Here is a 26,932-nt window from a genome sequence, read left to right on the forward strand (position 1 = left end):
TCTTTCTTATTAATCTAGAGATCCCTCTTTTTGTTTATTTAACCTAATCGGACATGGAGCTTCCTCAAGCTTGTTTTTCGTTGGCTCTTGCTGGGGTTTGGTCAAGTTGTCAACTCCAACATGTGGTAGCTATGAACTTATGATGATGTAATGTAGTACAGCATGGCTGCATGAGTAGTAGTAGTACAGTTTGCTGGTGAAGTGCTCCAGTAGTTGGGGTTTTTCTTCATCTTGGGAATGGACCTGTTTTTTTTGTGTGTGTGTGTGTGTGTTGGAAAGGGGCATGTTAGGGCAACTCCAACACGGATCACCAAATGCACGGCAACAAATATCAGCGGACATGTCCGTGGATAGCAGGCTGGGCGCCACAAATCCGGGCTATTTGAAACGGACCGCGCTCAAACATGAACGAAATGGAAGTGAAAATCTAAATGAAGTTTTATATATTACAACCAAAAGGATGAATTTGAACAAGTTCAATATAAATTTAAACTAATTTTAACTAAAACATGTTATCGCCAATATGAGGTGCATGAGCGAGGTCCCTCCTCCTCACGCCGGATCAACATGTAGTCGTGTTGGATATCCCACACAATAAAGTGTGTTTTAGAATTTCAATCCAGGTGCTCATCGAGGGCAAGTTGCTCCTGCGGGGCCGACGATGCATAACAACGGTGATCATTCTCCTCCTCCTCCGCCTCATACATCCACCCCTTCTCCTCTGATACCGACACCCAGCCTGCTTGCGGCGGAAATGGCACCTGGTTAGGGAGTTGCCCCTGGATCCGCTTTCTCTCGTCGGCGTTGCACTTGTTGGATCAAGGGGCAACTCCCTCCGGTCCCTCCAATCAAAAAAAAAGTGTTGCACTTTTGAGCTAGTTTTAGTTTGAAAACTAGTTGAAAACTGCGGCACTTTTTTTTTTAATCGGAGGGAGTGGTAGTATGCATGGGGTGAGGATGAAGTAGTTTGGTGGTGAAGTGAGCTGAGCTGGGAAGTTTTGCGCTCCCCTTTTTCTTGGTATCGTGTTGGACTCTTAGCTCCCCACGCCATTGACTTGCGTTGCAAGGGTGATTGGTGAGCGAGCAGGAAAGATTCCCAAGATTCTTCCACCAAACACACGATCCTTGCAACGAAGTACTATTTTTTTGTGTGTGTGTGGAAAGAGGGGTACCCATGGGAGCAGGAGCTGGCCACTCGTTTCCTTAACATCAACAGAAAGCCGTCGCTGTCTCGCTGATGCTTGTGCTGATCGTGCGGTTGCCATGTCATCCCGATCCATGAACGAACGAACGAGCGAGCAAGAAGGAAGCTCCCTTTCACATGGCGGCGAACCCGGAGATCGACGAACCGGAAAAATCCTAGTGAAAAATCCTGTGAAAACCCGTGAAGCAATTCCGTCCCGTCCTGGTAGAAAGGACGGAAGGTTTGCTTTTTGGTTGATTCTTTTTGCAGATGATTAATAGACAAATTTCTCAGGTCTAGCAATTTATTTAAGAACTTTTTGAGTTTCAAAAGTATACGTTTGATACAGATTACTACATACTGTTCTGTTTTTAATAGATTCTGTTTTTCATTGTGTTGTTTGCTTATTTTGATGAATCTATGAGTAGTATCAGAGCGTACGAACCATAGAGAAGTTGGAATACAGTAGATTTAACACCAATATGAATTTAGAATGAGTTCATTACAGTACCTAAGTGATGGTTTTATTTTCTTATACTAACGGAGCTTACGAGTTTTGTTTTGAGTTTTGTGTGGTTGAAGTTTTCAAGTTTTGGGTAACAGATTCGATGGACTATGGAATAAGGAGTGGCAAGAGCCTGAGCTTGGGGATGCCCAATGCACCCCAATGTAATATTCAAGGACAACCAAGAGCCTAAGCTTGGGGATGCCCCGGATGGCATCTCCTCTTTCGTCTTCGTTCATCGGTAACTTACTTGGAGCTATATTTTTATTCGCCACATGATATGTGTTTTGCTTGGAGTGTCATTTTCTTTTGTTAGTTTTTGCTTGCTTTTATTTAGAATAATGTTTTGCATCTATAGTTTTAATAAAAATGTCAAGGATATCCTTTGTCATGCTTATTTTGCAAGTATACATGTTGCTGTTTGAAAACAGAAAGTTTACCGATGTTGCAAAAATTCCCTAGAAAAGTCAGAGAATGGTATAATGTTGAATCTTTTTGCATAATAAGCTCTCTGATAAATTTATTACAGTGGGAATTTTCTCTCATAATTTTTGGAGTTAGGGAAGTATGATACTCTTGCATTCTTTACAGACTATACTGTTTTGGCAGATTGCTGTTATGGTTGCATTGTTTGCATATGTTTGCTTGTTTAATGATTCTATTTGAGGATAGGAGTGTAAATATGCAGAGACATTTAGTATGCAATGTTGAATATAATTTTTGTGATTTGTTACAGTAGAAAATGATAAGGTTTTGCGTTGGTTTATACTAACCTATCTCACGAGTTCTTGTTGAGTTTGGTGTGGATGAAGCTTTTGATAAAAAGAGAAACCATGATATGAGAGGAATTAAGGAGACACAAAAGCTCAAGATTGGGGATGACCAAGGCACCTCAAGATAATATTTTCAGAAGTCTCAAGCATCTAAGCTTGGGGATGCCCCGGTAGGCATCCCACCTTTCTTCTTCGACAATCATTGGTTAGTATCGGTTGAGCCTAAGTTTTTGCTTCTTCACATGAGTTGTGCTATCCTTGCAATGTCATTTTATTTTGTTTTGCTTGCTGTTTGAATACAATACCAAGATCTGAAATTCTTTAATGAGAGAGAGTCTTCACATAGTTACATAATTATTTAGCTACTCATTAATCTTCACTTATATCTTTTTGGAGTAGTTTTTCATTTACTCGTGTGCTTCACTTATATACTTTGAGTAAATGGTTGAATGAGTTGATTGTCATAAATCTGAAATTATATATGTCTCATTTGCTTATCCCATGGGTAGAAATGACTTCACATCTAAGAAGTAGAGGTTGTACATTTATTGACGGTTAGCAAGCATTGTATTGGTCATTTGAACAATTCATGAAAGATATTAAAGGAAGAGAGATTTCACATGTAAATATATTATCATAGACATCTTTTATTATTGTGAGCACTCATTATGTATGACATGCTAAAGAGTTGATGTTGGACAAGGAAGACAACATAATGGGTTATGTTTTCTCGCATCTCAGTTAAAGTATATTGTCATGGATCATTCAAACATGTTTAGCTTGTCTTTCCCCCTCATGCTAGCCAAAAATTCCTAGCACCAAGTAGAGATACTACTTGTGCTTCCAAATATCCTTAAACCCAGTTTTGCCATGAGAGTCCACCATACCTACCTATGTATTGAGTAAGATCCTTCAAGTAAGTTGTCATTGGTGCAAGCAATAAAAATTGCTCTCTAAATATGCATGACTTATTAGTGCGGAGAAAATAAGCCTTGTACGATCTTGTTATGGAAGCAATAAAAGCGAGGGACTGCATAATAAAGGTCCATATACAAGGGGCAATATAAAGTGACGTTCTTTCACATTAATATTTTGTGTATCCAACCCTAAAAGCGCATGCCAACCTCTGCTTCCCTCTACGAAGGCCTATCTTTTACTTTATGTCTTTTACTTTATGTAAGAGTCAAGGTGATCTTCATCTTTCCCTTTTTCATTTTATCCTTTGTCGAGCACTTTGTGTGGGGTGATCCCGATATATATATCCAATTGGATGTACGTTAGCATGAACTATTATTGTTGACATCACCCAAAGGTGAATACGTTTGGAGGCAACATTATAAGCTCCAATCTTTCTCTGTGTCTGATTAAAACTTCATAACCACAAGTATTGCGTGAGTGTTAGCAATTGTAGAAAACTATATGATAGTTGAGTATGTGAAGTTTGCTAAACCAAAGCTCTGACATAGACTCTTCCTGAAAGTAAGATGAATTGCAATTGTTTGATGACTAAGAATGAAGTTTGCTAGTTTTCAAGAAAGTTTATGGTCTATGCTATAACATGTGAATTGCTTGTTACTAGTTCGTGAAAAGTTTTATGAGATGAACTACTGTTATGACATATTATCATGCTAGAAAAGGTGATTGAAATTATCATTGATCAAACTTGTGCACTTGCTAGCATTCACACTGTTGGAAATATGCCCTAGAGGCAATAATAAATTAGTTATTATTATATTTCCTTGTTCATGATAATCGTTTATTATCCATGCTATAATTGTATTGATAGGAAACTCAGATACATGTGTGGGTACATAGACAACACCATGTCCCTAGTAAGCCTCTAGTTGACTAGCTCGTTGATCAATAAATGGTTACGGTTTCCTGACCATGGACATTGGATGTCGTTGATAACGGGATCGCATCATTAGGAGAATGATGTGATGGACAAGACCCCAATCCTAAGCCTAGCACAAAGATCGTAGTTCGTATGCTAAAGCTTTTCTAATGTCAAGTATCATTTCCTTAGACCATGAGATTGTGCAACTCCCGGATACCGTAGGAATGCTTTGGGTGTACCAAACGTCACGACGTAACTGGGTGGCTATAAAGGTGCACTACAGGTATCTCCGAAAGTGTGTGTTGGGTTGGCACGAATCGAGACTGGGATTTGTCACTCCGGTTAACGGAGAGGTATCTCTGGGCCCACTCGGTAGGACATCATCATAATGTGCACAATGTGACCAAGGGGTTGATCACGGGATGATGTGTTACGGAACGAGTAAAGAGACTTGTAGGTAACGAGATTGAACAAGGTATCGGTATACCGACGATCGAATCTCGGGCAAGTACAATACCGCTAGACAAAGGGAATTGTATACGGGATTGATTGAGTCCTTGACATCGTGGTTCATTCGATGAGATCATCGTGGAACATGTGGGAGCCAACATGGGTATCCAGATCCCGCTGTTGGTTATTGACCGGAGAACGTCTCGGTCATGTCTGCATGGTTCCCGAACCCGTATGGTCTACACACTTAAGGTTCGATGACGCTAGGGTTATAGGGAATAGATATACGTGGTTACTGAATGTTGTTCGGAGTCCCGGATGAGATCCCGGATGTCACGAGGAGTTCCGGAATGGTCCGGAGGTAAAGATTTATATATGGGAAGTCCTATTTTGGCCACCGAAAATGTTCGGGATTTTTCGGTATTGTACCGGGAAGGTTCTAGAAGGTTCCGGAGTGGGGCCCACCTGCATGGGGGGACCCACATGAACGTGGGTAGTGGGGGCAAGGCCCCACACCCCTGGTCAAGGCGCACCAAGATCCCCCCTTAGAAGGAATAAGATTATATCTCGAAGGGATAAGATCAAGATCCCTAAAAAGGGGGGATAACAATCGGTGGGGAAAGGAAAGGATGGGATTTCTTTCCTCCCACCTTTGCCAACACCCCAATGGACTTGGAGGGCAAGAAATAATCCCCCTACACCCCTATATATAGTGGGGAGGCACATGGGAGTTGCACCCTTGCCCCTGGCGCAGCCCTCCCCCTCTCCCAAGTCCTCCTCCTCTCCCGTGGTGCTTGGCGAAGCCCTGCAGGATTGCCACGCTCCTCCATCACCACCACACCGTCGTGCTGCTGCTGGATGGAGTCTTCCCCAACCTCTCCCTCTCTCCTTGCTGGATCAAGGCATGGGAGACGTCACCGGGCTGTACGTGTGTTGAACGCGGAGGTGCCGTCCGTTCGGCACTAGGATCTCCGGTGATTTGGATCACGACGAGTACGACTCCTTCAACCCCATTCTCTTGAACGCTTCCGCTTAGCGATCTACAAGGGTATGTAGATGCACCCACCTTCCCCTCGTTTCTAGTTTCTCCATAGATAGATCTTGGTGACACGTAGGAAAATTTTGAATTTCTACTACGTTCCCCAACAGTGGCATCATGAGCTAGGTCTATTGCGTAGATTCTTTGCACGAGTAGAACACAAAGTAGTTGTGGGTGTTGATTTTGTTCAATATGCTTATCGTTACTAGTCCAATCTTGTTTTAACGGTATTGTGGGATGAAGCGGCCCGGACCGACCTTACACGTACACTTACGTGAGACAGGTTCCACCGACTGACATGCACTTGTTGCATAAGGTGGCTAGCGGGTGCCAGTCTCTCCCACTTTAGTCGGATCGGATTCGATGAAAAGGGTCCTTATGAAGGGTAAATAGCAATTGACATATCACGTTGTGGTTTTTGCGTAGGTAAGAAACGTTCTTGCTAGAAACCCATAGCAGCCACGTAAAACATGCAAACAACAATTAGAGGACGTCTAACTTGTTTTTGCAGGGTATGCTATGTGATGTGATATGGCCAAAAAGAATGTGATCAATGATATGTGATGTATGAGATTGATCATGTTCTTGTAATAGGAATCACGACTTGCATGTCGATGAGTATGACAACCGGCAGGAGCCATAGGAGTTGTCTTTATTTATTGTATGACCTGCGTGTCACTGAATAACGCCATGTAATTACTTTACTTCATTGCTAAACCGTTAACCATAGTAGTAGAAGTAATAGTTGGCGAGACAACATCATGGAGGCACGATGATGGAGATCATGATGATGGAGATCATGGTGTCATGCCGGTGACGATGATGATCGTGGAGCCCCGAAGATGGAGATCAAAAGGAGCAAAATGATATTGGCCATATCATGTCACTTTTTGATTGCATGTGATGTTTATCATGTTTATGCATCTTATTTGCTTAGAACGATGGTAGTAAATAAGATGATCCCTCATTGAAATTTCAAGAAAGTGTTCCCCCTAACTGTGCACCGTTGCGAAAGTTCGTCGTTTCGAAGCACCACGTGATGATCGGGTGTGATAGATTCTAACGTTCACATACAACGGGTGTAAGCCAGATTTACACACGCGAGACACTTAGGTTAACTTGACGAGCCTAGCATGTACAGACATGGCCTCGGAACACAAGAGACCGAAAGGTCGAGCATGAGTCGTATGGAGGATACGATCAACATGAAGATGTTCACCGATGATAACTAGTCCGTCTCACGTGATGATCCGACACGGCCTAGTTGATACGGATCATGTAATCACTTAGATGACTAGAGGGATGTCTATCTGAGTGGGAGTCCGTGAGATGAACTTAATTATCCTGAACATAGTCAAAAGATCTTTGCAAATTATGTCGTAAGCTCGCGCTGAAGTTCCACTATTTAGATATGTTCCTAGAGAAAATGTAGTTGAAAGTTGACAATAGTGATTATGCGGACAGTAGAAAGCTTATGTCCTTAATGCACCGCTCAGTGTGCTGAACCCCAAACGTTGTCTGTGGATGTTGTGAACATCGGACATACACATTTTGATAACTACCTGATAGTTTAGTTAAACAGTTTAGAGTTGAGGCACCAAAGACGTTTTTCAAAACATCGCAGAACATATGAGATGTTTCGAGGGCTGAAACTGGGATTTCAGGCTCGTGCCCACGTCAAGAGGTATGAGACCTCCGACGATTTTCTTAGCCTGCAAACTAAGGGAGAAAAGCTCAATCGTTGAGCTTGTGCTCAGATTGTCTGAGTGCAACAATCACTTGAATCGAGTGGGAGTTGATCTTCCAGATGAGATAGTGATGTTTCTCCAAAGTCATTGCCACCAAGCTGCTAGAGCTTCGTGATGAACTATAACAAATCAGGGATAGATATGATGATCCTTGAGATATTCACGATGTTTGACACCGCGAAAGTAGAAATCAAGAAGGAGCATCAATTGTTGATGGTTAGTGAAACCACTAGTTTCAAGAAGGGCAAGGGCAAGAAGGGGCACTTCATGAAACGGCAAATTAGTTGCTGCTCCAGTGAAGAAACCCAAGGTTGAACCCAAACCCGAGACTAAGTGCTTCTGTAATAAGGCGAACAACCACTGGAGCAGAATTACCCTAGATACTTGGTAGATAAGAAGGCTGGCAAGGTCGATAGAAGTATATTGGATATACATTATATTAATGTGTACTTTACTAGTACTCCTAGTAGCACCAGGGTATTAGATACCGGTTCGGTTGCTAAGTGTTAGTAACTCGAAATAAAAGCTACGGAATAAACGAGACTAGCTAAAGGTGAGCTGACGATATGTGTTGGAAGTGTTTCCAAGGTTGATGTGATCAAGCATCGCACGCTCCCTCTACCATCGAGATTGGTGTTAAACCTAAATAATTGTTATTTGGTGTTTGCGTTGAGCATAGACATGATTGGATTATGTCTGTCGCAATACGGTTATTCATTTAAGGAGAATAATGGTTACTCTGTTTATTTGAATAATACCTTCAATGGTCTAGCACCTAAAAGGAATGGTTTATTGAATCTCGATCGTAGTGATACACATTCTCATGCCAAAAGATATAAGATAGTAATGATAGTACCACTTACTTGTGGCACTGCCATGTAAGTCATATTGGTGTAAAACGCATGAAGAAGCTCCATGTTGATGGATCTTTGGACTCACTCGTTTTGAAAAGTTTGAGACATGCAAACCATGTCTATTAGTGTATATGCATGAAGAAACTCCATGCAGATGGATCGTTTGGACTCACTTGATTTTGAATCACTTGAGATATGCAAATCATACCACATAGGCAAGATGACTGAAAAGCCTCGTTTTCAGTAAGATGGAACAAGATAGCAACTTGTTGGAAGTAACACACTTTGATGTGTGCAGTCCAATGAGTGCTGAGGCATGCAGTGAATATCGTTATGTTCTTACTTCACAGATGATTTAAGTAGATACTGAGTATATTTACTTGATGAAACACAAGTCTGAATTATTGAATGGTTCAAGTAATTTCAGAGTGAAGTTGAAGATCATTGTGACAAGAGGATAAAATCTCTATGATATGATGATAGATAAGAGTATCTGAGTTACGAGATTTGGCACGCAATTAAGACATTGTGGAAATTGTTTCACAATAAATACCGCCTGGAACACCATAGTGTGATGGTGTGTCCGAACATCATAGTTGCATCCTATTGGATATGGTGCGTACCATGATGTCTCTTATCGAATTACCACTATCATTCATGGGTTAGGCATTAGAGACAACCGCACTCACTTTAATAGGGCACCACGTAATTCCGTTGAGATGATACCGTTTGAACTATGGTTTGGAGAAACCTAAGTTGTCGTTTCTTAAAAGTTTGGGGTTGCGACGCTTATGTGAAAAAAGTTTCATCGTGATAAGGTCGAACCCAAAACGGATAAATACATCTTCATAGGATACCCAAAATGGTTGGGTATACCTCCTATCTCAGATCCGGAAGCAAAAGTAATTATTTCTAGAAACGGGTCCTTTCTCGAGGAAAAAGTTTCTCTCGAAAGAATTGAGTTGGAGGATGGTGGAGACTTGATGAGGTTATTGAACCGTCACTTCAACAAGTGTGTAGTAGGGCACAGGAAGTTGTTCCTGTGGCGCCTACACCAATTGAAGTAGAAGCTTGTGATAGTGATCATGAAGTTTCGGATCAAGTCACTACCGTACCTCGTAGGGTGACAAGGATGCGTACTACTTCAGAGTGGTACGCAATCCTGTCTTAGAGGTCATGTTGCTAGACAACAATGAACCTACGAGCTATGGAGAAGCAATGGTGGGCTCGAATTCCGACGAATGGCTCAAGGCCATAAAATCCGAGAGAGGATCCATGACTTTGGAAGAAATACTTGATGGTCGTAAGGCCATTGGGTAAAGATGGATTTTAAAAGGAAGACAGACAATGATGGTAAGAATCACCATTAAGAAAGCTCGACTTGTCGTTAAGATGTTTTCCGACAAGTTCAAGGAGTTGACTACGGTGAGGCTTTCTCACTCGTAGCGATGCTAAGAGTCTGTTGGAAATGGATTAGCAGTTACTGCATTATTTATGAAATCTTGCAGATAGAATGTCAAAACATTGTTTCCTCGACAGTTTTCTTGAGGAAAGGTTGTATGTGATACAACCAGAAGGTTTTGACAATCCTGAAGAACGCTAACAAATATGCAAAACTCCAGCAATCCTTCTAAGGACTGGAGTAAGCATCTCGGAGTTGGAATGTATGCTTTGATGAGATGATCAAAGATTTTGGATTTATACAAAAGTTTATGAGAAACTTGTATTTCCAAAGAAGTGAGTGGGAGCGCTATAGAATTTCTGATGAGTATATGTTGTTGACATATTGTTGATCAGAAATGATATAGAATTTCTGGAAAGCATATGGGGTTATTTGAAAAGTGTTTTTCATTGGAGAACCTGGATTAAGCTACTTGAACATTGAGCATCAAGATCTATGAGGATAGATCAAAAAACGCTAAATGGTACTTTCAAAATGAGCACATACCTTGACATGATCTTGAAGGTGTTCAAGATGGATCAGTCAAAGAAGGAGTTCTTGCCTGAGTTGTAAGGTATGAAGTTAAGAGTTAAAGCTCGACCACGGAAGAAGAGAGACAAAGGACGAAGGCCGTCCCCTATGCTTCAGACGTAGGCTCTATAGTATGCTATGCTGTGTACCGCACCGAAAGTGTGCCTTGCCATGAGTCAGTCAAGGGGTACAAGAATGATCCAGGAACGGATCATTGGACAACGATCAAAATTATCCTTAGAGGAATAAGGAAATGTTTCTCGATTATGGAGGTGATAAAGAGTTCGGCGTAAAGGGTTACGTCGATGCAAGCTTTAACACCTATCCGAGTGACTCTGAGTAGCAAACCGGATACGTATGGTGGAGCAACCATTTGGAATAGCTCCAAGTGGAGCGTGGAAGCAACATTTACAATATGACATAGAGAATTGCGAAGTACATACGGATCTGAATGTTACAGACCCGTTGACTAAAACCTCTCTCACAAGCAAAACATGATCAAACCCCAGAACTCATTGAGTCTTAATCACATGGTGATGTGAACTAGTTTAGTGACACTAGTAAACTCTTTGGATGTTGGTCACATGGTGATGTGACCTATCAGTGTTAATCACATAATGATGTGAACTAGATTATTGACTCTAGTGCAAGTGGGAGACTATTGGAAATATGCCCTAGAGGCAATAATAAATTAGTTATTATTATATTTCCTTGTTCATGATAATCGTTTATTATCCATGCTATAATTATATTGATAGGAAACTCAGATACATGTGTGGGTACATAGACAACACCATGTCCCTAGTAAGCCTTTAGTTGACTAGCTCGTTGATCAATAGATGGTTACGGATTCCTGACCATGGACATTGGATGTCGTTGATAACGGGATCACATCATTAGGAGAATGATGTGATGGACAAGACCCCAATCCTAAGCCTAGCACAAAGATCGTAGTTCGTATGCTAAAGCTTTTCTAGTGTCAAGTATCATTTCCTTAGACCATGAGATTGTGCAACTCCCAGATACCGTAGGAATGCTTTGGGTGTACCAAACGTCACAACGTAACTGGGTGGCTATAAAGGTGCACTACAGGTATCTCCGAAAGTGTCTGTTGGGTTGGCACGAATCGAGACTGGGATTTGTCACTCCAGTTAACGGAGAGGTATCTCTGGGCCCACTCGGTAGGACATCATCATAATGTGCACAATGTGACCAAGGGGTTGATCACGGGATGATGTGTTACGGAACGAGTAAAGAGACTTGCCGGTAACGAGATTGAACAAGGTATCGGTATACCGACGATCGAATCTCGGGCAAGTACAATACCGGTGGACAAAGGGAATTGTATACGGGATTGATTGAGTCCTTGACATCGTGGTTCATCCGATGAGATCATCGTGGAACATGTGGGAGCCAACATGGGTATCCAGATTCCGCTGTTGGTTATTGACCGGAGAACGTCTCGGTCATGTCTGCATGGTTCCCGAACCCGTATGGTCTACACACTTAAGGTTCGATGACGCTAGGGTTATAGGGAATAGATATACGTGGTTACCGAATGTTGTTCGGAGTCCCGGATGAGATCCCGGACGTCACGAGGAGTTCCGGAATGGTCCGGAGGTAAAGATTTATATATGGGAAGTCCTATTTTGGCCACCGGAAAATGTTCGGGATTTTTTGGTATTGTACCGGGAAGGTTCTAGAAGGTTCCGGAGTGGGGCCCACCTGCATGGGGGGACCTACATGAACGTGGGTAGTGGGGGCAAGGCCCCACATCCCTGGTCAAGGCGCACCAAGATCCCCCCTTAGAAGGAATAAGATTATATCTCGAAGGGATAAGATCAAGATCCCTAAAAAGGGGGGATAACAATCGGTGGGGAAAGGAAAGGATGGGATTTCTTTCCTCCCACCTTTGCCAACACCCCAATGGACTTGGAGGGCAAGATATAACCCCCCTCCACCCCTATATATAGTGGGGAGGCGCATGGGAGCTGCACCCTTGCCCCTGGCGCAGCCCTCCCCTCTCCCAAGTCCTCCTCCTCTCCCGCGGTGCTTGGCGAAGCCCTGGAGGATTGCCACGCTCCTCCATCACCACCACACCGTCGTGCTGCTGCTGGATGGAGTCTTCCCCAACCTCTCCCTCTCTCCTTGCTGGATCAAGGCATGGGAGACGTCACTGGGCTGTACGTGTGTTGAACGCGGAGGTGCCGTCCGTTCGGCACTAGGATCACCGGTGATTTGGATCACGACGAGTACGACTCCTTCAACCCTGTTCTCTTGAACGCTTCCGCTTAGCGATCTACAAGGGTATGTAGATGCACTCACCTTCCCCTCGTTTCTAGTTTCTCCATAGATAGATCTTGGTGACACGTAGGAAAATTTTGAATTTCTGCTACGTTCCCCAACACACACTTCATAAATTCTTTCTTTATCATTTACCTACTCGAGGACTAGGAATTAAGCTTGGGGATGCTTGATACATCTCCAACGTATCTATAATTTATGAAGCATTCATGCTATTTTATTATCTGTTTTGAATGATTACGGGCTTTATTATACAGTTTTATATTACTTTTGGGACTAACCTACTAACCGGAGGCCCAACCCATATTGCTGTTTTATTGCCTGTTTCGGTATTTCGAAGAAATGGAATATCAAACGGAGTCCAAACGGAATGAAACCTTCGGCAACGTGATTTTTTGGAAGAATATCACCCAGGAGACTTGGAGTTCACGTCAAGAAGACCCTCGAGGAGGCCACGAGATAGGAGGGCGCCCTCCCCCTACTGGGCGCCCCCTGTCTCGTGGGCCCCTCGAGCACCTCCCGACCGACTTCTTTCACCTATATAATCCTACGTACCCTAAAAGCATCGAATATCAAGATAGATCGGGAGTTCCGCCGCCGCAAGCCTCTGTAGCCACCAAAAACCTCTCGGGAGCGTGTTCCGGCACCTTGCCGGAGGGGGGATCCCTCACCGGTGGCCATCTTCATCATCCCGACGCTATCCATGACGAGGAGGGAGTAGTTCACCCTCGAGGCTGAGGGTATGTACCAGTAGCTATGTGTTTGATCTCTCTTTCTCGTGTTCTCTCTCGTGTTCCCTCTATGGCACGATCTTGATGTATCCCGAACTTTGCTATTGTAGTTGGATCTTATGATGTTTCTTCCCCTCTACTCTCTTGTGATGAATTGAGTTTCCCCTTTGAAGTTATCTTATCGGATTCAGTCTTTTATGAGAACACTTGATGTATGTCTTGCTGTGCTTATCTGTGGTGACAATGGGATATCATGGGCCACTTGATGTATGTTTTGGTGACCAACTTGCGGGTTCCGCCCATGAACCTATGCATAGGGGTTGGCACACGTTCTTGACTCTCCGGTAGAAACTTTGGGGCACTCTTTGAAGTACTTTGTGTTGGTTGAATAGATGAATCTGAGATTGTGTGATGTTTATCGTATAATCATGCCCACAGATACTTGGTGACAATGGAGTATCTAGGTGACATTAGGGTTTTGGTTGATTTGTGTCTTAAGGTGTTATTCTAGTATGAACTCTTGAATAGATTGATCCGAAAGAATAACTTTGAGGTAGTTTCGTAACCTACCATAATCTCTTTGTTTGTTCTCCGCTATTAGTGGCTTTGGAGTGACTCTTTGTTGCATGTTGAGGGATTGTTATATGATCTATCTATGTTATTATTGTTGAGAGAACTTGCAGTAGTGAAAGTATGAACCCTAGGCCTTGTTTCCTATCATTGCAGTACCGTTTACGCTCACTTTTATCATTAGTTACCTTGCTGTTTTTATAATTTCAGATTACAAATACCTTTATCTACTATCCATATTGCACTTGTATCACCATCTCTTCGTTGAACTAGTGCACCTATACAAATTACCATTATATTGGGTGTGTTGGAGACACAAGAGACTCTTTGTTATTTGGTTGCAGGGTTGTTTGAGAGAGACCATCTTCATCCTACGCCTCCTACGAATTCATAAACCTTAGGTCATCCACTTGAGGGAAATTTGCTATTGTCCTACAAACCTGTGCACTTGTAGGCCCAACAACATCTACAAGAAGAAGGTTGTGTGGTAGATATCATAGGCACGCCAGGACTCCCTGAAGATGGTGAGGGAACGCCAGTGCGCCGCCCTGCGGCGCTTTGCGCAGCGCCGCCGAGGCCGCGACGAAGGAGGAGTCGTCATCATCGACGACAGCGACGACGACGACAACGACGCGCCGCCGCCGCTGCCACCAGCCGGGGAGGGGTCCAGCAGGGGCACCCGAGTCAAGGAGGAGAAGGCCGACGATGGCGGCGATGACGGCGACTTCTTGGCCTTTAGCAAGTTTTTTTTTTTGATTAGTTTCTACATGTAATGGCGACTACTCGACTTAAATCAGCGAATATAAGCCAAAATTTACCGAAATTTTGCGTGTTTTAGCCGAACTTAGAAATTTGCTACACGTTTTTTTTTCCGGCGCCCGAGACTCCGAGCTCATATCGTGTTGGACAGGGACCTGTGTTGAGACTCCGAGCTCCCCACGCCATTGACTTGCGTTGCAAGGGTGATTGGTGAGCGAGGAGAAAAAGATTCCAAAGATTCTTCCACCAAATACGGTTCCAGCTGCCGATGAAGTACTATTTCTTCTTTCTTTCTTTCTTTCTTTGTGAAAAAAAAGGGTGAGATGGGACTGGGAGCAGGAGCTGGTCACTCGTTTCCTTAGCATTAACAGAAACGCCGTCGCTGTCTCGGTGATGCTTGTGCTGATCGTGCGGTTGCCATGTCATCCCGATCCATGGACGAACGAGCGAGCGAGCAAGAATTCACATGGCCGCGAACCCGGAGATCGACGAACCGAAAAAATTACAGTGAAAATTCCTGTGAAAATCCCTGTATGAAGCAATTCCGTACTGGTAGAAACGATGGAAGGCTTAACACCACCAGTCAACCGTGTACGCTCGGTCAGTGAAATTCCTGCGTTCCAAACGGTACGAATGGTACTCCTACTAGTGATCTTTGCAAGCACGGGACTACTGCCGCCGTGAATGTGACACTGCTGCAGACGGCAGCCACGACCCACGAGTGTGGGTGTGTGGGCGCGCGTGTCTCCTCCACCAACCCCCCGAGCCGGAGGTAGGAGCACCTACCATGCCAACCTTTCCTGGGAGGGTCCCACCATAGCCTGCAGGTGGGGGCACCAACCAACCTATCTCTTCCGATGCATTTTGCATAGTACTCCCTCTGTCCGGAAATACTTGTCGAAGAAATGCATAAAAATGAATGTATCTAGAACTAAAGTATGTCTACATACATCCATTCCACCGACAAGTATTTCCGGACGAAGGGAGTACTACTAGAAAAGATTCATGTTGAACGAGGAGACTCTTTTGCTGATGCATCACATGCAGTGCGTGTGTGTGTTTTCGAGCGTGATGGAAACCAAACCAAGCCACCAAACCGGACGAAAAGTATAGATAGCTCAACGCCGCTGTCATCCTCATGGTTGGTGAGAACGAGGCACACACGGAGTTTTTTTTTTTTTTGAGAGAGAGAGAGAAGAGGCGCACAAGGAAGGAGCGGCCCCACCTGGCTGGCTGGGGGCAGGCACACCTCTGTTGGCATTTGGAATGTCCTTGTCCACCAATCAGGACTCCACACACACACACGAGGATTCCATCACCATGAAACTACACCACCACACCACACCTCACCACCCTTCCGCACTCCTGCCTGGATGCATTCTTTTTTAGAATTGTTGCACGGACGATTTCACTCACACTCAGACTTTAACTCTGCTCACCGCCGCTCGAGTACAAATGCTTCAGCGACGGAACAGTATGTAAAACTCAGCTTCGAAAAAAAAACAGTTCGTACTTGTTGTAACTTTCAATAGCTTTTCTAGGCGTGCCACACGTCGGTCGGGCGACTGATCTTTCGGAAAAAAAAATGGCCCGCCGCAAACTGTCTGATCCACGATGCTCACGGTTAGCGGCGGATCTAGAATTTGACCAATGTACGTAGGGGCAACATGGGTGGTTGTTGTTGTTGTCAAAACGCATTACAGATGGTTAATAAAATATTGAACGATCATATGAACGCATTAGCAAAAAAAAGTTAAGAAGATTGTTTGTGGGGGCCATGCCCTTCCCCACCCATCCCTAGATCTGCCGCTACTCACCGTCCCACGTTGCGGCACAAGCCTTGTTGCAACTGCACTCTGAAGCGGTCGCGACCCATTGCGACCATGACCTTTGTTTCTAAGATTGGGAGGTTTCACAAGAAGACCAGGCACATCAAGCGTCGCTTCGACTCCATTCGTGAAAATGTTCAAGATGGAGACATAGATATTTGAAAAGTGCATACGGATCTGAATGTCGCAGATCCGTTGACTAAACCTCTTCCGCGAGCAAAACATGATCAACACCAGAACTCTATGGGTGTTCGATTCATCATAGTGTAACTAGATTATTGACTCTAGTGCAAGTGGGAGACTGTTGGAAATATGCCCTAGAGGCAATAATAAAATGATTATTATTATATTTCCTTGTTCATGATAATTGTCTATTATTCATGCTATAATTGTATTAACCGGAACCCGTGATACATGTGTGAATACATAGACCATAACATGTCTCTAGTGAGCCTCTAGTTGACTAGCTCGTTGATCAACAGATGGTCATGGTTTCCTGACTATGGACATTGGATGTCATTGATAATGGGATCACATCATTAGGAGAATGATGTGATGGACAAGACCCAATCCTAAGCACAACACAAGATCGTGTAGTTCGTTTGCTAAAGCTTTTCTAAATGTCAAGTATCAGTTCCTTAGACCATGAGATTGTGTAACTCCCGAATACCGTAGGAGTGCTTTGGGTGTACCAAACGTCACAACATAACTGGGTGACTATAAAGGTGCACTACAGGTATCTCCGAAAGTGTCTCTTGGGTTGGCACGAATCGAGACTGAGATTTGTCACTCCGTATGACGGAGAGGTATCTCTGGGCCCACTCGGTAATGCATCATCATAATGAGCTCAATGTGACTAAGTGGTTAGTCACGGGATCATGCATTATGTAACGAGTAAAGTGACTTGCCGGTAATGAGATTGAACGAGGTATTGGGATATCGACGATTGAATCTCGGGCAAGTAACGTACCGATTGATAAAGGGAATTGTTTACGGGATCACTTGAATCCTCGACATCGTGGTTCATCCAATGAGATCATCGTGGAACATGTGGGAGCCAACATGGGTATCCAGATCCCGCTGTTGGTTATTGGCCGGAGAGCTGTCTCGGTCATGTCTGCGTGATTCCCGAACCCGTAGGGTCTACATAGTTAAGGTTCGATGACGCTAGGGTTATTAGGAAGAATTGTATGTGATTACCGAATGTTGTTCGGAGTCCCGGATGAGATCCCGGACGTCACGAGGAGTTCCGGAATGGTCCGAAGGTGAAGATTTATATACGGTCTCCGGAAAAGTTTGGGGGCATACCAGTATTGTACCGGGGCCATCAAAGGGGTTCCGGGGGTCCACCGAGAGGGGCCACCTCTCTCGGAGGGCCTCATGGGCCATAGTGGGAAGGGAACCAGCCCTTGGAGGGCTGGGCGCATCCCCCCGTTGGGCCCATGTGCCTAGGTTGGGGGGGGGCCTAAAGGGGGCGCCCCCCTTGCTTGGGGGGCAAGCCCCCTCCCCTTGGCCGCCGCCCCCCCTCTAGATCTCATCTAGAGGGGGGCGGCCCCCTTCCCCTTGTCCTATAGATAGAGGGGCGAGGAGAGGGCTGCAGCACCACACCTAAGGCGCAGCCCCTCCGCTCCCCAACACCTCTCCTCCTCCGCAAGAGCTTGGCGAAGCCCTACAGGAGTACTGCCTCTCCACCACCACCACACCGTCGTGCTGTTGTTGGAGCCCCTCTTCCTCAACATATCCCTCCTCCTTACTGGATCAAGGCACGGGAGACGTCATCGGGTTGCACGTGTGTTGAACGCGGAGGTGCCGTTGTTCGGCGCTAAGATCGGAATCCACCGCGACCTGAATCGCTTCGAGTACGACTCCCTCATCCGCATTCTTGTAACACTTCCGTATCGCGGTCTTCAAGGGTATGAAGATGCACTCCTCTCTCTCTCGTTGCTAGTTACTCCATAGATTGATCTTGGTGATGCGTAGAAAACTTTTATTTTCTGCAACGATCCCCAACAAGTACCGCTCCAAGGAGCGGTACTACCGCTAGGGCGGTAGGACCCCTTTGAAAAACAACAGCGAGGAGGCAAAAGGCCAGTAGAACTGCCGGAGCGGTACTACCGCTCGTCCTCACGGTACTACCGCTCGACCTCATGGTACTACCGCAAATGGTAGCGGTACTACTGCTTGCGAGCGGTACTAAAAAAATACTTCCGTGCCTACCTCCACTGAGCAAAACACAAGATTTTGGTCTGCAGCGGTACTACCGCTCAGGAGCTGCGGTAGTACAGCTCTGGAGCGGTACTACCGCTCAGGAGCCGCGGTAGTACCGCTCTGGAGTGGTAGTAAAAATTTACATCCGCTCTAGTCGCGGTAGTACCGCTCCAGCCTTTACCAAAACAGCCACAACTTTTGCAAACAGACTCTGAATTCAACTAAACCAAGTTGTTGGAAAGCTAACGACATGGGCTAACACAATCTTGATAGAAATATCAATAAGAATAAAATGAGAAACGGCCCATGAGAAAGTGGTGAGAACCCTTCCTCGGATAAGACCGGTAAAACCTCCAACACCGAAAACATCATAGAAGACGCATGCGAACTCCGTTTTCGATGAACTCAAGCTTGTCATCAAGATGACCATAAGCTCTAAGACTCACAAAGAGAACCAAACAAGAACCAAGAACATGATGCTAGGAGGCAATGGTTTGAGCTCTCTACTAACGATACGATCAAGCTACCAACTTGAGAGCCCCCCTTGATAGTACGACAAACAATCCTATAACCCGGTCTCCCAACTACCACCACGAGACCGTTAAAATAGAAAACCTATCAAGGGCAAACCTTTGCCTTGCACATGGTCCACTTGAGCTAGATGACGACGATCTTGACTCCCTCAAGTTGGACCACCTTTCTTGATTTCGTTGGCTCGATGAAGACTAGATGATTGCTCCCCCATAGTCCACTATGGGTGAGCCACTCTTCGGCACATCTTCACAAGTCCATTGACACCACAATGGATGGCAAGGTTCAAGCACTTGATCTCTTCGTGATGCTCCACTTGAACTTGCACACGACAATCTTGATGACGATCACCACTTGATCACCACTTGATGTCACCTTTCAATGGATGGCAAGATTCAAGCCGGCATATCCTTGTTGCAACTGCACTTTGAAAGCAGTCGCGACTCATTGCGACATGACCTTTGTTTCTGAGATTGGGAGGCGTGCTCTGAGGCGGTCGCGCCTCGCCTAGTTTGCAGCACGGGTGGTTGCTGCAAAGGGTGGTTTTTCGGTGGAGCTCGCAATGTGGTGGCTGTGATGGTTTGCAACTATGGTGTCCGGTGGTGGCACGTAGCTGCGAACATGCGTCGTTGATGCAATTCATGAAAAAAATGAACGGAGAAGAAGAACAAAATGACTGGACGAGAACACTCACAGGGAAATAACGTACGGTGGTGGGGCCCATGGGGACACACGTCACTCTGGGGACGCGGTCGACGGGCGACGAAAGATCCGTCGGTTGAGTCCTAGCTCTTTCCCCTTGTTTTAGGGAAAACTTTGAATAGTTGAGTTGTATTGTTTGAAGTTTTTTTTATGAAAGTGTAAGCTAGTGTCAAACAAGGCAATATGTACCGAAAGTTATGAGAGGACATCGGTATTCCTAACCCATCAGAGTTCAAGTCCCAGACTTGACATTGATGCTCGCACTTTTCTGGATTTATTCCAGACTTTTCGGTGATGTGCGTTCAGTGGGAGGAGACGTTCCGTCGATTACGAAGGCGTCTGTGGTGACTTTGTTAATCTCAAGATGATATGCCGACTCAGTCTATGGGAGGTGCTCATAGGGGTAAGGTGTGCGTGCGTGCTAGGGTTTAGACATGTGGTAGGTGCGGAGCACCATGATGGAGGGTGGCGGCGAAGACATGCGTGTCGAAGATGAAAATGAGAAACAAGCTAGAGGTTGAAGACAACCAAGAGCCTTCGGATCTGAATATCGCGTGGTCCAGAAAATTGAACGACGGCAAATAGGTGTCCATAGATAAAATGAAATTAATTAGAAGTTTAAACCTTCTTAAAAGAGAAAAAGTTTGTATTGAACTATGATTTGAATTCCTTTTTTGTTAGTTTCCGAGTGCAAAATGTTCATTGCCTTGATCATAGCATTTAAGCCTTTTAGAAGTGAGCATTTCGGCAGCTTTGATTTTTCCTAAAGCTAATGAAACGAGTGGAAGAGAAAAACCTTGAATAAATAATAAAGAAGGAACCAACAAAAAAAAATATATAAAGAATCGTCCCAACCTTGGCTCGGAGTCCGTCTGGAAATGAGAAATAATTCCCTGTCTCATCCGGTCTCGCCAGAATGACAAGAAAAACAAGTGAATAATAATTGAAATGGAACGCAATCGTCAGCCAAAATCGGGTAAGGGGTCGCCGACGGCAGAGATTGTGTTCGGGTTTAGAAGGGTGGTCGGGGCGGAGCAGCACGGCGGAGGGGGGCGGCGATGGCACGATGGATGGTCGAATATGAAAATGAGAAACAAGGTAGAGGCCGAAGACGACCAGGAGCCGTCGGATCGACATATCGTGCGGCCCATAAAACCGACCCGCAACAAATATACGCATCCCTAGAAGAAGCAAAATAAAATAAATTTAATTAGAAGTTTTGATGGATCCGTGGATGGTGTCTTGGGTAGCAGCAACTTTGAATCACTCAACAACAACAGCATGTTAGTGCTGCTAACAGAGATTAGTTGGGATGGATCTCACCTCACCAGATCCCAACGTACGCGCGCACCTACCCCCCGCCCTTCCCGTTTGCTTACACATTATAAATAAACCCCCGTGCCCACCGCCATCCTCCATCCCCCCCTCTCCCCACCGTCTCCCTCCTCATCTCCGGCGCCGCTCCGCGACTCCTCCAAGGGTAAGCCGCCGCTCCCCCTCCCCTCCCCTCCCGCCGTGTCCGACCCAATGCGCGCGCGCGCGGCCGCGAAATCCCCCGCGCAGTCAGCCTGCCGCCGCGCCGCGCTGCGCCGTAGCCTAGGCGCCGACGCCGGTCGCGCGCGTCGCCGCGACGACGCCCCGTGTCCGTAGTCTAAGCGCCGACGCCGATGCCTCCCCGCCCCGCCAGCGGTATCGGGCATTTGGTTTCCTGGGGTTAACTGAATTTTGGTTGGGCGCGGCAGCCCCGCCATCCGGATCCCCCCGCTGCATGGCGGTGGCTGCTCGGGGTCAGATCCGAGCCTCTCGGTCGCGCCCTCGGTGGATCCGAGGTCGATGCGGTGGTTAGGTTCCTGGCATCAGATCTGCTGTGCCGCCTAGCATTTTTTAGTTACGATCTGGGGTTGCACTGGCTGTGTGATGTATCTGTAGAACCACTGTCAGGGAGCGAGTGCTGGTTTTGCGTGCTAATTGTTATCATCATTTCAGATGATCAGTTTGTTTCCTCGTAGTTCTAACCCGTCGGTTAATATTTTTTTTGACTATAAACAGTAGGGTAAACTAGTTCTGTCCAATCATGCATATCCGTAGTACCAGGACATTTTCTGATCAGCGTTGTTACTATTTTATTTCACATTTAAAATCCTGTGGTCAACTTAAACTCTGCATGTCCTACTCGTCCTCAGACATTTTGATCCCAGCCGCTATCCGTTCCCCTGAATGTTATGTTGTTTGTAGTAGTATGATGATGCCTTCATGCCTGAGAGGGACCCTGCTTTCTTTCGGGCCGATTTTAGCTGCCCTGTACCCACACCATGGGAGTTGGTTGGATCCTAAATGGAGGCCTTTAGTGCGTGTAGCCTGCCTTCATGGCACGGCTAAACATTCCCAGTATACAGAAACATCCTGGCTTAGCCAAAGGTATTTCTTAAGCCTCTTAATTCTTAGCAGAGGAGCTCATGCGGCAGTAACTAAAAAAACTATGTGCATGCAAAGAACATAGAAGAACGGAGTACTGAGTTCGTTTGGAGAAATATGTTTTTATAATTTTTGGGTCCATTGGCTGTTAGCTTACAGATATACTTATAGTTTCCTGTATGCGCATTAATTGTTTTTTATTTTGGATCCCTTGTCTGTTAGGTTGATATATGTATTTTCCTATATGTGCAAAGTATTTTGGAAAGTTCCTTACCAACCAATGTTCCTGCAAATTAATTGATTTTAATTTTTTGATGGCGTAGAAAGATGGCGTCCCACATTGTTGGATACCCTCGCATGGGCCCCAAGAGGGAGCTCAAGTTTGCCTTGGAGTCTTTCTGGGATGGGAAGAGCAGCGCTGAGGATTTGGAGAAGGTTGCCGCCGACCTCAGGGCCAGCATCTGGAAGCAGATGTCAGAGGCTGGGATTAAGTACATTCCCAGCAACACCTTCTCATACTATGACCAGGTGCTTGACACAACAGCCATGCTTGGTGCCGTCCCGGACCGCTACTCTTGGACTGGCGGGGAGATTGGTCACAGCACCTACTTCTCAATGGCCAGGGGCAATGCCACTGTCCCTGCTATGGAGATGACCAAGTGGTTTGACACCAACTAGTAAGTCAATCTGCGTCCCTTGAATGCTGATCAGAGGTGTAATCTTTTCAGGGCATTGGTCATGCAGTTTTGCTTACTGGATTTCTTACTCTTTTGCAGCCACTTCATTGTACCTGAATTGAGTCCAGCAACCAAGTTCTCATATGCTTCACACAAGGCTGTCTCTGAATACAAGGAGGCAAAGGCGGTATGTTCCTTCACCCACAGCATTGTCTCAGCCTCCTTTTCATAGTAGTTTCCTTGCACATAATTTGGTAGTAAAAAATATCTTCTGACCTGTACTACTATTTTGTGCTAGCTATCTAAATCTGATCCCACAGTGCTAGTTTTTATGTCTTGCTTTGCTAGTTACATGTTCTTTGGTTAAAGTAGAGCCTTTAGCCACATCTGGATGAGACCCCATATCTTAGCAATCCCATACTGCAAAACGCTGACTTGTTGATTTTGTAACCTATACCTGAAGTTGAAATTTATAGTTCTGGAACAAGCATGTTTTTTCTGTCGTCCACAGAATAATGCATTACCATTTGCATACCTAACTGAATATAGAAATTCATTTCAAGGACCTGAATATAGAAATTCATTTGCCATGCTATTTGTCTTCACAAAATGATGCCTGCATGCTTACATGTTCTTCCATGCAGCTCGGTGTTGACACTGTTCCAGTGCTTGTTGGACCAGTCTCATACTTGCTGCTCTCCAAGGCAGCGAAGGGTGTGGAGAAATCATTCTCTCTTCTTTCACTTCTTGATAGCATTCTTCCCATCTACAAGTAAGCATCGGCTGACGCAACCAACTCCTTTTGTTTTAACTTGAATCTTCAGTTGATAATGTCATATGTTATATAAATTGCAGGGAGGTTGTGACTGAGCTGAAGGCAGCTGGTGCTTCATGGATTCAGTTTGATGAGCCCACCCTTGTTAAGGACCTTGCTGCTCACGAATTGGCCGCGTTCTCTTCAGCATATGCTGCACTCGAGTCGGCACTCTCTGGATTGAATGTGCTTATTGAGACATACTTTGCTGATGTTCCTGCTGAATCTTACAAGTACGTTTCTCTAGTGCTAATCCATTCTACTCGCCGTTTTATGTATTTCAAGGTGCTCTATTAAAACAGCAAAACACTAATTCTCTTGTAACCACAGGACCCTCACATCATTGAGTGGCGTGACTGCCTATGGTTTTGATCTTGTTCGTGGAACCAAGACGCTTGAGCTTATGAAGAGCGCTGGTATCCCATCTGGGAAGTACTTATTTGCTGGTGTTGTAGATGGAAGGAACATCTGGGCTGATGATCTTGCTGCATCTCTCAGCACTCTTCAGTCTCTTGAGGCTGTTGTTGGCAAGGGTAAGCAGTAAACAATATATTTATTATTTACTATCTCCAGGTCACAATTTAGGACGTTTTCAACATTGGCAGTTCTTTAGGTGAAACTTTGACCATCAGTTCCTATGAAAAATGTTGCTTCAGATAAAACCAAGTATTGATTATGAACATATGTTTCATGATAATCTAGTACTGTATTAATGTGTCGCAGATGTTGGTATTTGCTCTATACTGATAGTTGTGATCAAACCTTAAAATGCTCCATTAGCACATATTCTAAAACGACCTACAGTGTGACTCAGAGGTGGTATTTGCTATCCATTGTCATTGCTTTCTGTATTAAACAGTTGTGAATACTTTCTCGCAGACAAGCTTGTGGTGTCCACCTCCTGCTCACTGATGCACACTGCTGTTGATCTTGTGAACGAGACTAAGCTTGACAGTGAGATCAAGTCATGGCTCGCATTTGCTGCCCAAAAGGTGGTTGAGGTGAATGCACTTGGCAAGGCTTTGGCTGGTCAAAAGGATGAGGTATGCTATTCTTTTCTCTCTCTCACTATAGCCTGGTGCTTGTTTGCACCACTTCAATTGCAACTCCTAACTAACTTTACTGACATGTAATGTTGAATTTTGTCAAATACAGGCCTACTTTGCTGCCAATGCCGCTGCTCAGGCCTCAAGGAGGTCCTCACCCAGAGTGAACAACGAGGAGGTTCAGAAGGCTGTAAGTTCACTGAAGTTCGGTCATATACACGCACATTAAGAGTTCGCACATGCCAATTATTAACAGGAAGTTCATTTCTTACAGGCGGCTGCTTTGAAGGGCTCTGACCACCGCCGTGCTACCCCTGTTTCTGCTAGACTGGACGCTCAGCAGAAGAAGCTCAACCTTCCTATCCTCCCAACTACAACAATTGGTTCATTCCCTCAGACAATGGACCTCAGGAGGGTCCGCCGTGAGTACAAGGCGAAGAAGTGAGTCCCTCTAGATGGACTTTTCTTGTGATATTTCCTGCGATTTTTTTTTTGAAAATTTGTGTCACCGCAGGATCTCTGAGTAGACTTTTCTTATAATATTTCCTGCATTTTTATTGAATATTTGTGTCACTGCAGGATCTCTGAGGAGGAGTATGTCAGTGCTATCAAGGAAGAAATTAGCAAGGTTGTCAAGATCCAAGAGGAGCTTGACATCGATGTGCTCGTCCACGGAGAGCCTGAGGTGAGCAATGCTAATTAATATTGTTTGTTGCAGACTCATTTGCAACATGTTTGGACGTTTTGAAATGAAGCTATATCTTTCTGTGGATCATTGAAATAGGAATTTGCTTAAGCATATTGTGTTTGTTCTCCGGTAACTTAGTGTATGCACATTTTTTGACTATTTTTATGTACGTTTCAGAGAAATGACATGGTTGAGTACTTTGGCGAGCAATTATCTGGTTTTGCATTTACTGCCAATGGATGGGTGCAATCCTATGGATCACGTTGTGTGAAGCCACCGATCATCTATGGTGATGTCAGCCGCCCCAACCCCATGACAGTCTTCTGGTCCAAGATGGCTCAGGACATGACCCCTCGCCCAATGAAGGGAATGCTGACTGGTCCTGTCACAATCCTCAACTGGTCTTTTGTCAGGAACGACCAGCCAAGGTTGATACCGCCTCCTAGCTTCTTACATCTATTTTGATTTGACGGCCTTCAAGTGGAGGTGTTTTAACTGCTACTAATCGGTACACCACTTCTTGGTCTACAGGTTTGAGACATGCTACCAGATTGCCCTTGCCATTAAAAAGGAGGTTGAGGATCTCGAAGCTGGTGGTATTCAGGTTTGTACTAAGTTTTCTTTTGTCATTTCACCATATCATTACTGTGTCCATGTGGCATGTGTAACAAATACGCTTCGGTCATCTGCAGGTGATCCAGATCGACGAGGCTGCTCTAAGGGAGGGTCTGCCGCTGCGCAAGTCGGAGCATGCTTTCTACTTGGACTGGGCTGTCCACTCATTCAGAATCACCAACTGCGGTGTGCAAGACACCACTCAGGTAATCTACTTGGAATGCCATGAAGGTATTCAGAAAATCTTTGTTGCCATCATCATCCATCCCTTATGAGACATGTTTTTTCCTGGGCAGATCCACACCCACATGTGCTACTCCAACTTCAACGATATCATCCACTCCATCATCAACATGGACGCCGACGTCATCACCATCGAGAACTCCCGCTCCGACGAGAAGCTCCTGTCGGTCTTCCGCGAGGGCGTGACCTACGGAGCCGGCATCGGCCCTGGCGTCTACGACATCCACTCCCCCAGGATCCCCTCCACGGAGGAGATTGCTGACCGCGTCAACAAGATGCTCGCGGTGCTCGACACCAACATCCTGTGGGTGAACCCCGACTGCGGCCTCAAGACCCGCAAGTACACGGAGGTGAAGCCCGCCCTGACCAACATGGTCGCCGCGGCCAAGCTCATCCGCACCCAGCTCGCCAGCACAAAGTGAAGAGCCTGATGCTACTA

General features: G+C 45.2%; 1 protein-coding gene across 1 annotated transcript; it reads left to right on the top strand.

Moving 5' to 3' along the window:
• Nucleotides 1-21,364: 21,364 nt before the first annotated feature.
• On the top strand, nt 21,365-26,926 carry LOC119294549 (5-methyltetrahydropteroyltriglutamate--homocysteine methyltransferase 1-like). Its single transcript, XM_037572752.1, has 14 exons — nt 21,365-21,475; nt 22,734-23,087; nt 23,187-23,274; nt 23,732-23,859; nt 23,943-24,134; nt 24,232-24,434; nt 24,781-24,944; nt 25,057-25,137; nt 25,222-25,388; nt 25,527-25,632; nt 25,813-26,063; nt 26,167-26,239; nt 26,328-26,456; nt 26,547-26,926. The coding sequence occupies exons 2-14, from the start codon at nt 22,738-22,740 to the stop codon at nt 26,913-26,915; spliced, it is 2,301 nt and encodes a 766-aa protein (XP_037428649.1). The 5' UTR covers nt 21,365-21,475; nt 22,734-22,737; the 3' UTR covers nt 26,916-26,926.
• The last annotated feature ends 6 nt before the right edge of the window (nt 26,927-26,932 follow it).

This window comes from Triticum dicoccoides, chromosome 4B (assembly GCF_002162155.2).
Source record: "Triticum dicoccoides isolate Atlit2015 ecotype Zavitan chromosome 4B, WEW_v2.0, whole genome shotgun sequence".
Classification (NCBI taxonomy): Eukaryota; Viridiplantae; Streptophyta; class Magnoliopsida; order Poales; family Poaceae; genus Triticum; species Triticum dicoccoides.

What these genes read in the sequence shown, in the direction of transcription:
- LOC119294549 (XM_037572752.1), top strand. Translation starts at nt 22,738, where the DNA reads ATGGCGTCCCACATTGTTGGATACCCTCGCATGGGCCCCAAGAGGGAG. An exon ending in ACGAGGAGGTTCAGAAGGCT is followed by an intron (nt 25,138 to 25,221) that starts GTAAGTTCACTG and finishes CATTTCTTACAG; the next exon opens with GCGGCTGCTTTGAAGGGCTC. An exon ending in GTCAGGAACGACCAGCCAAG is followed by an intron (nt 26,064 to 26,166) that starts GTTGATACCGCC and finishes CTTGGTCTACAG; the next exon opens with GTTTGAGACATGCTACCAGA.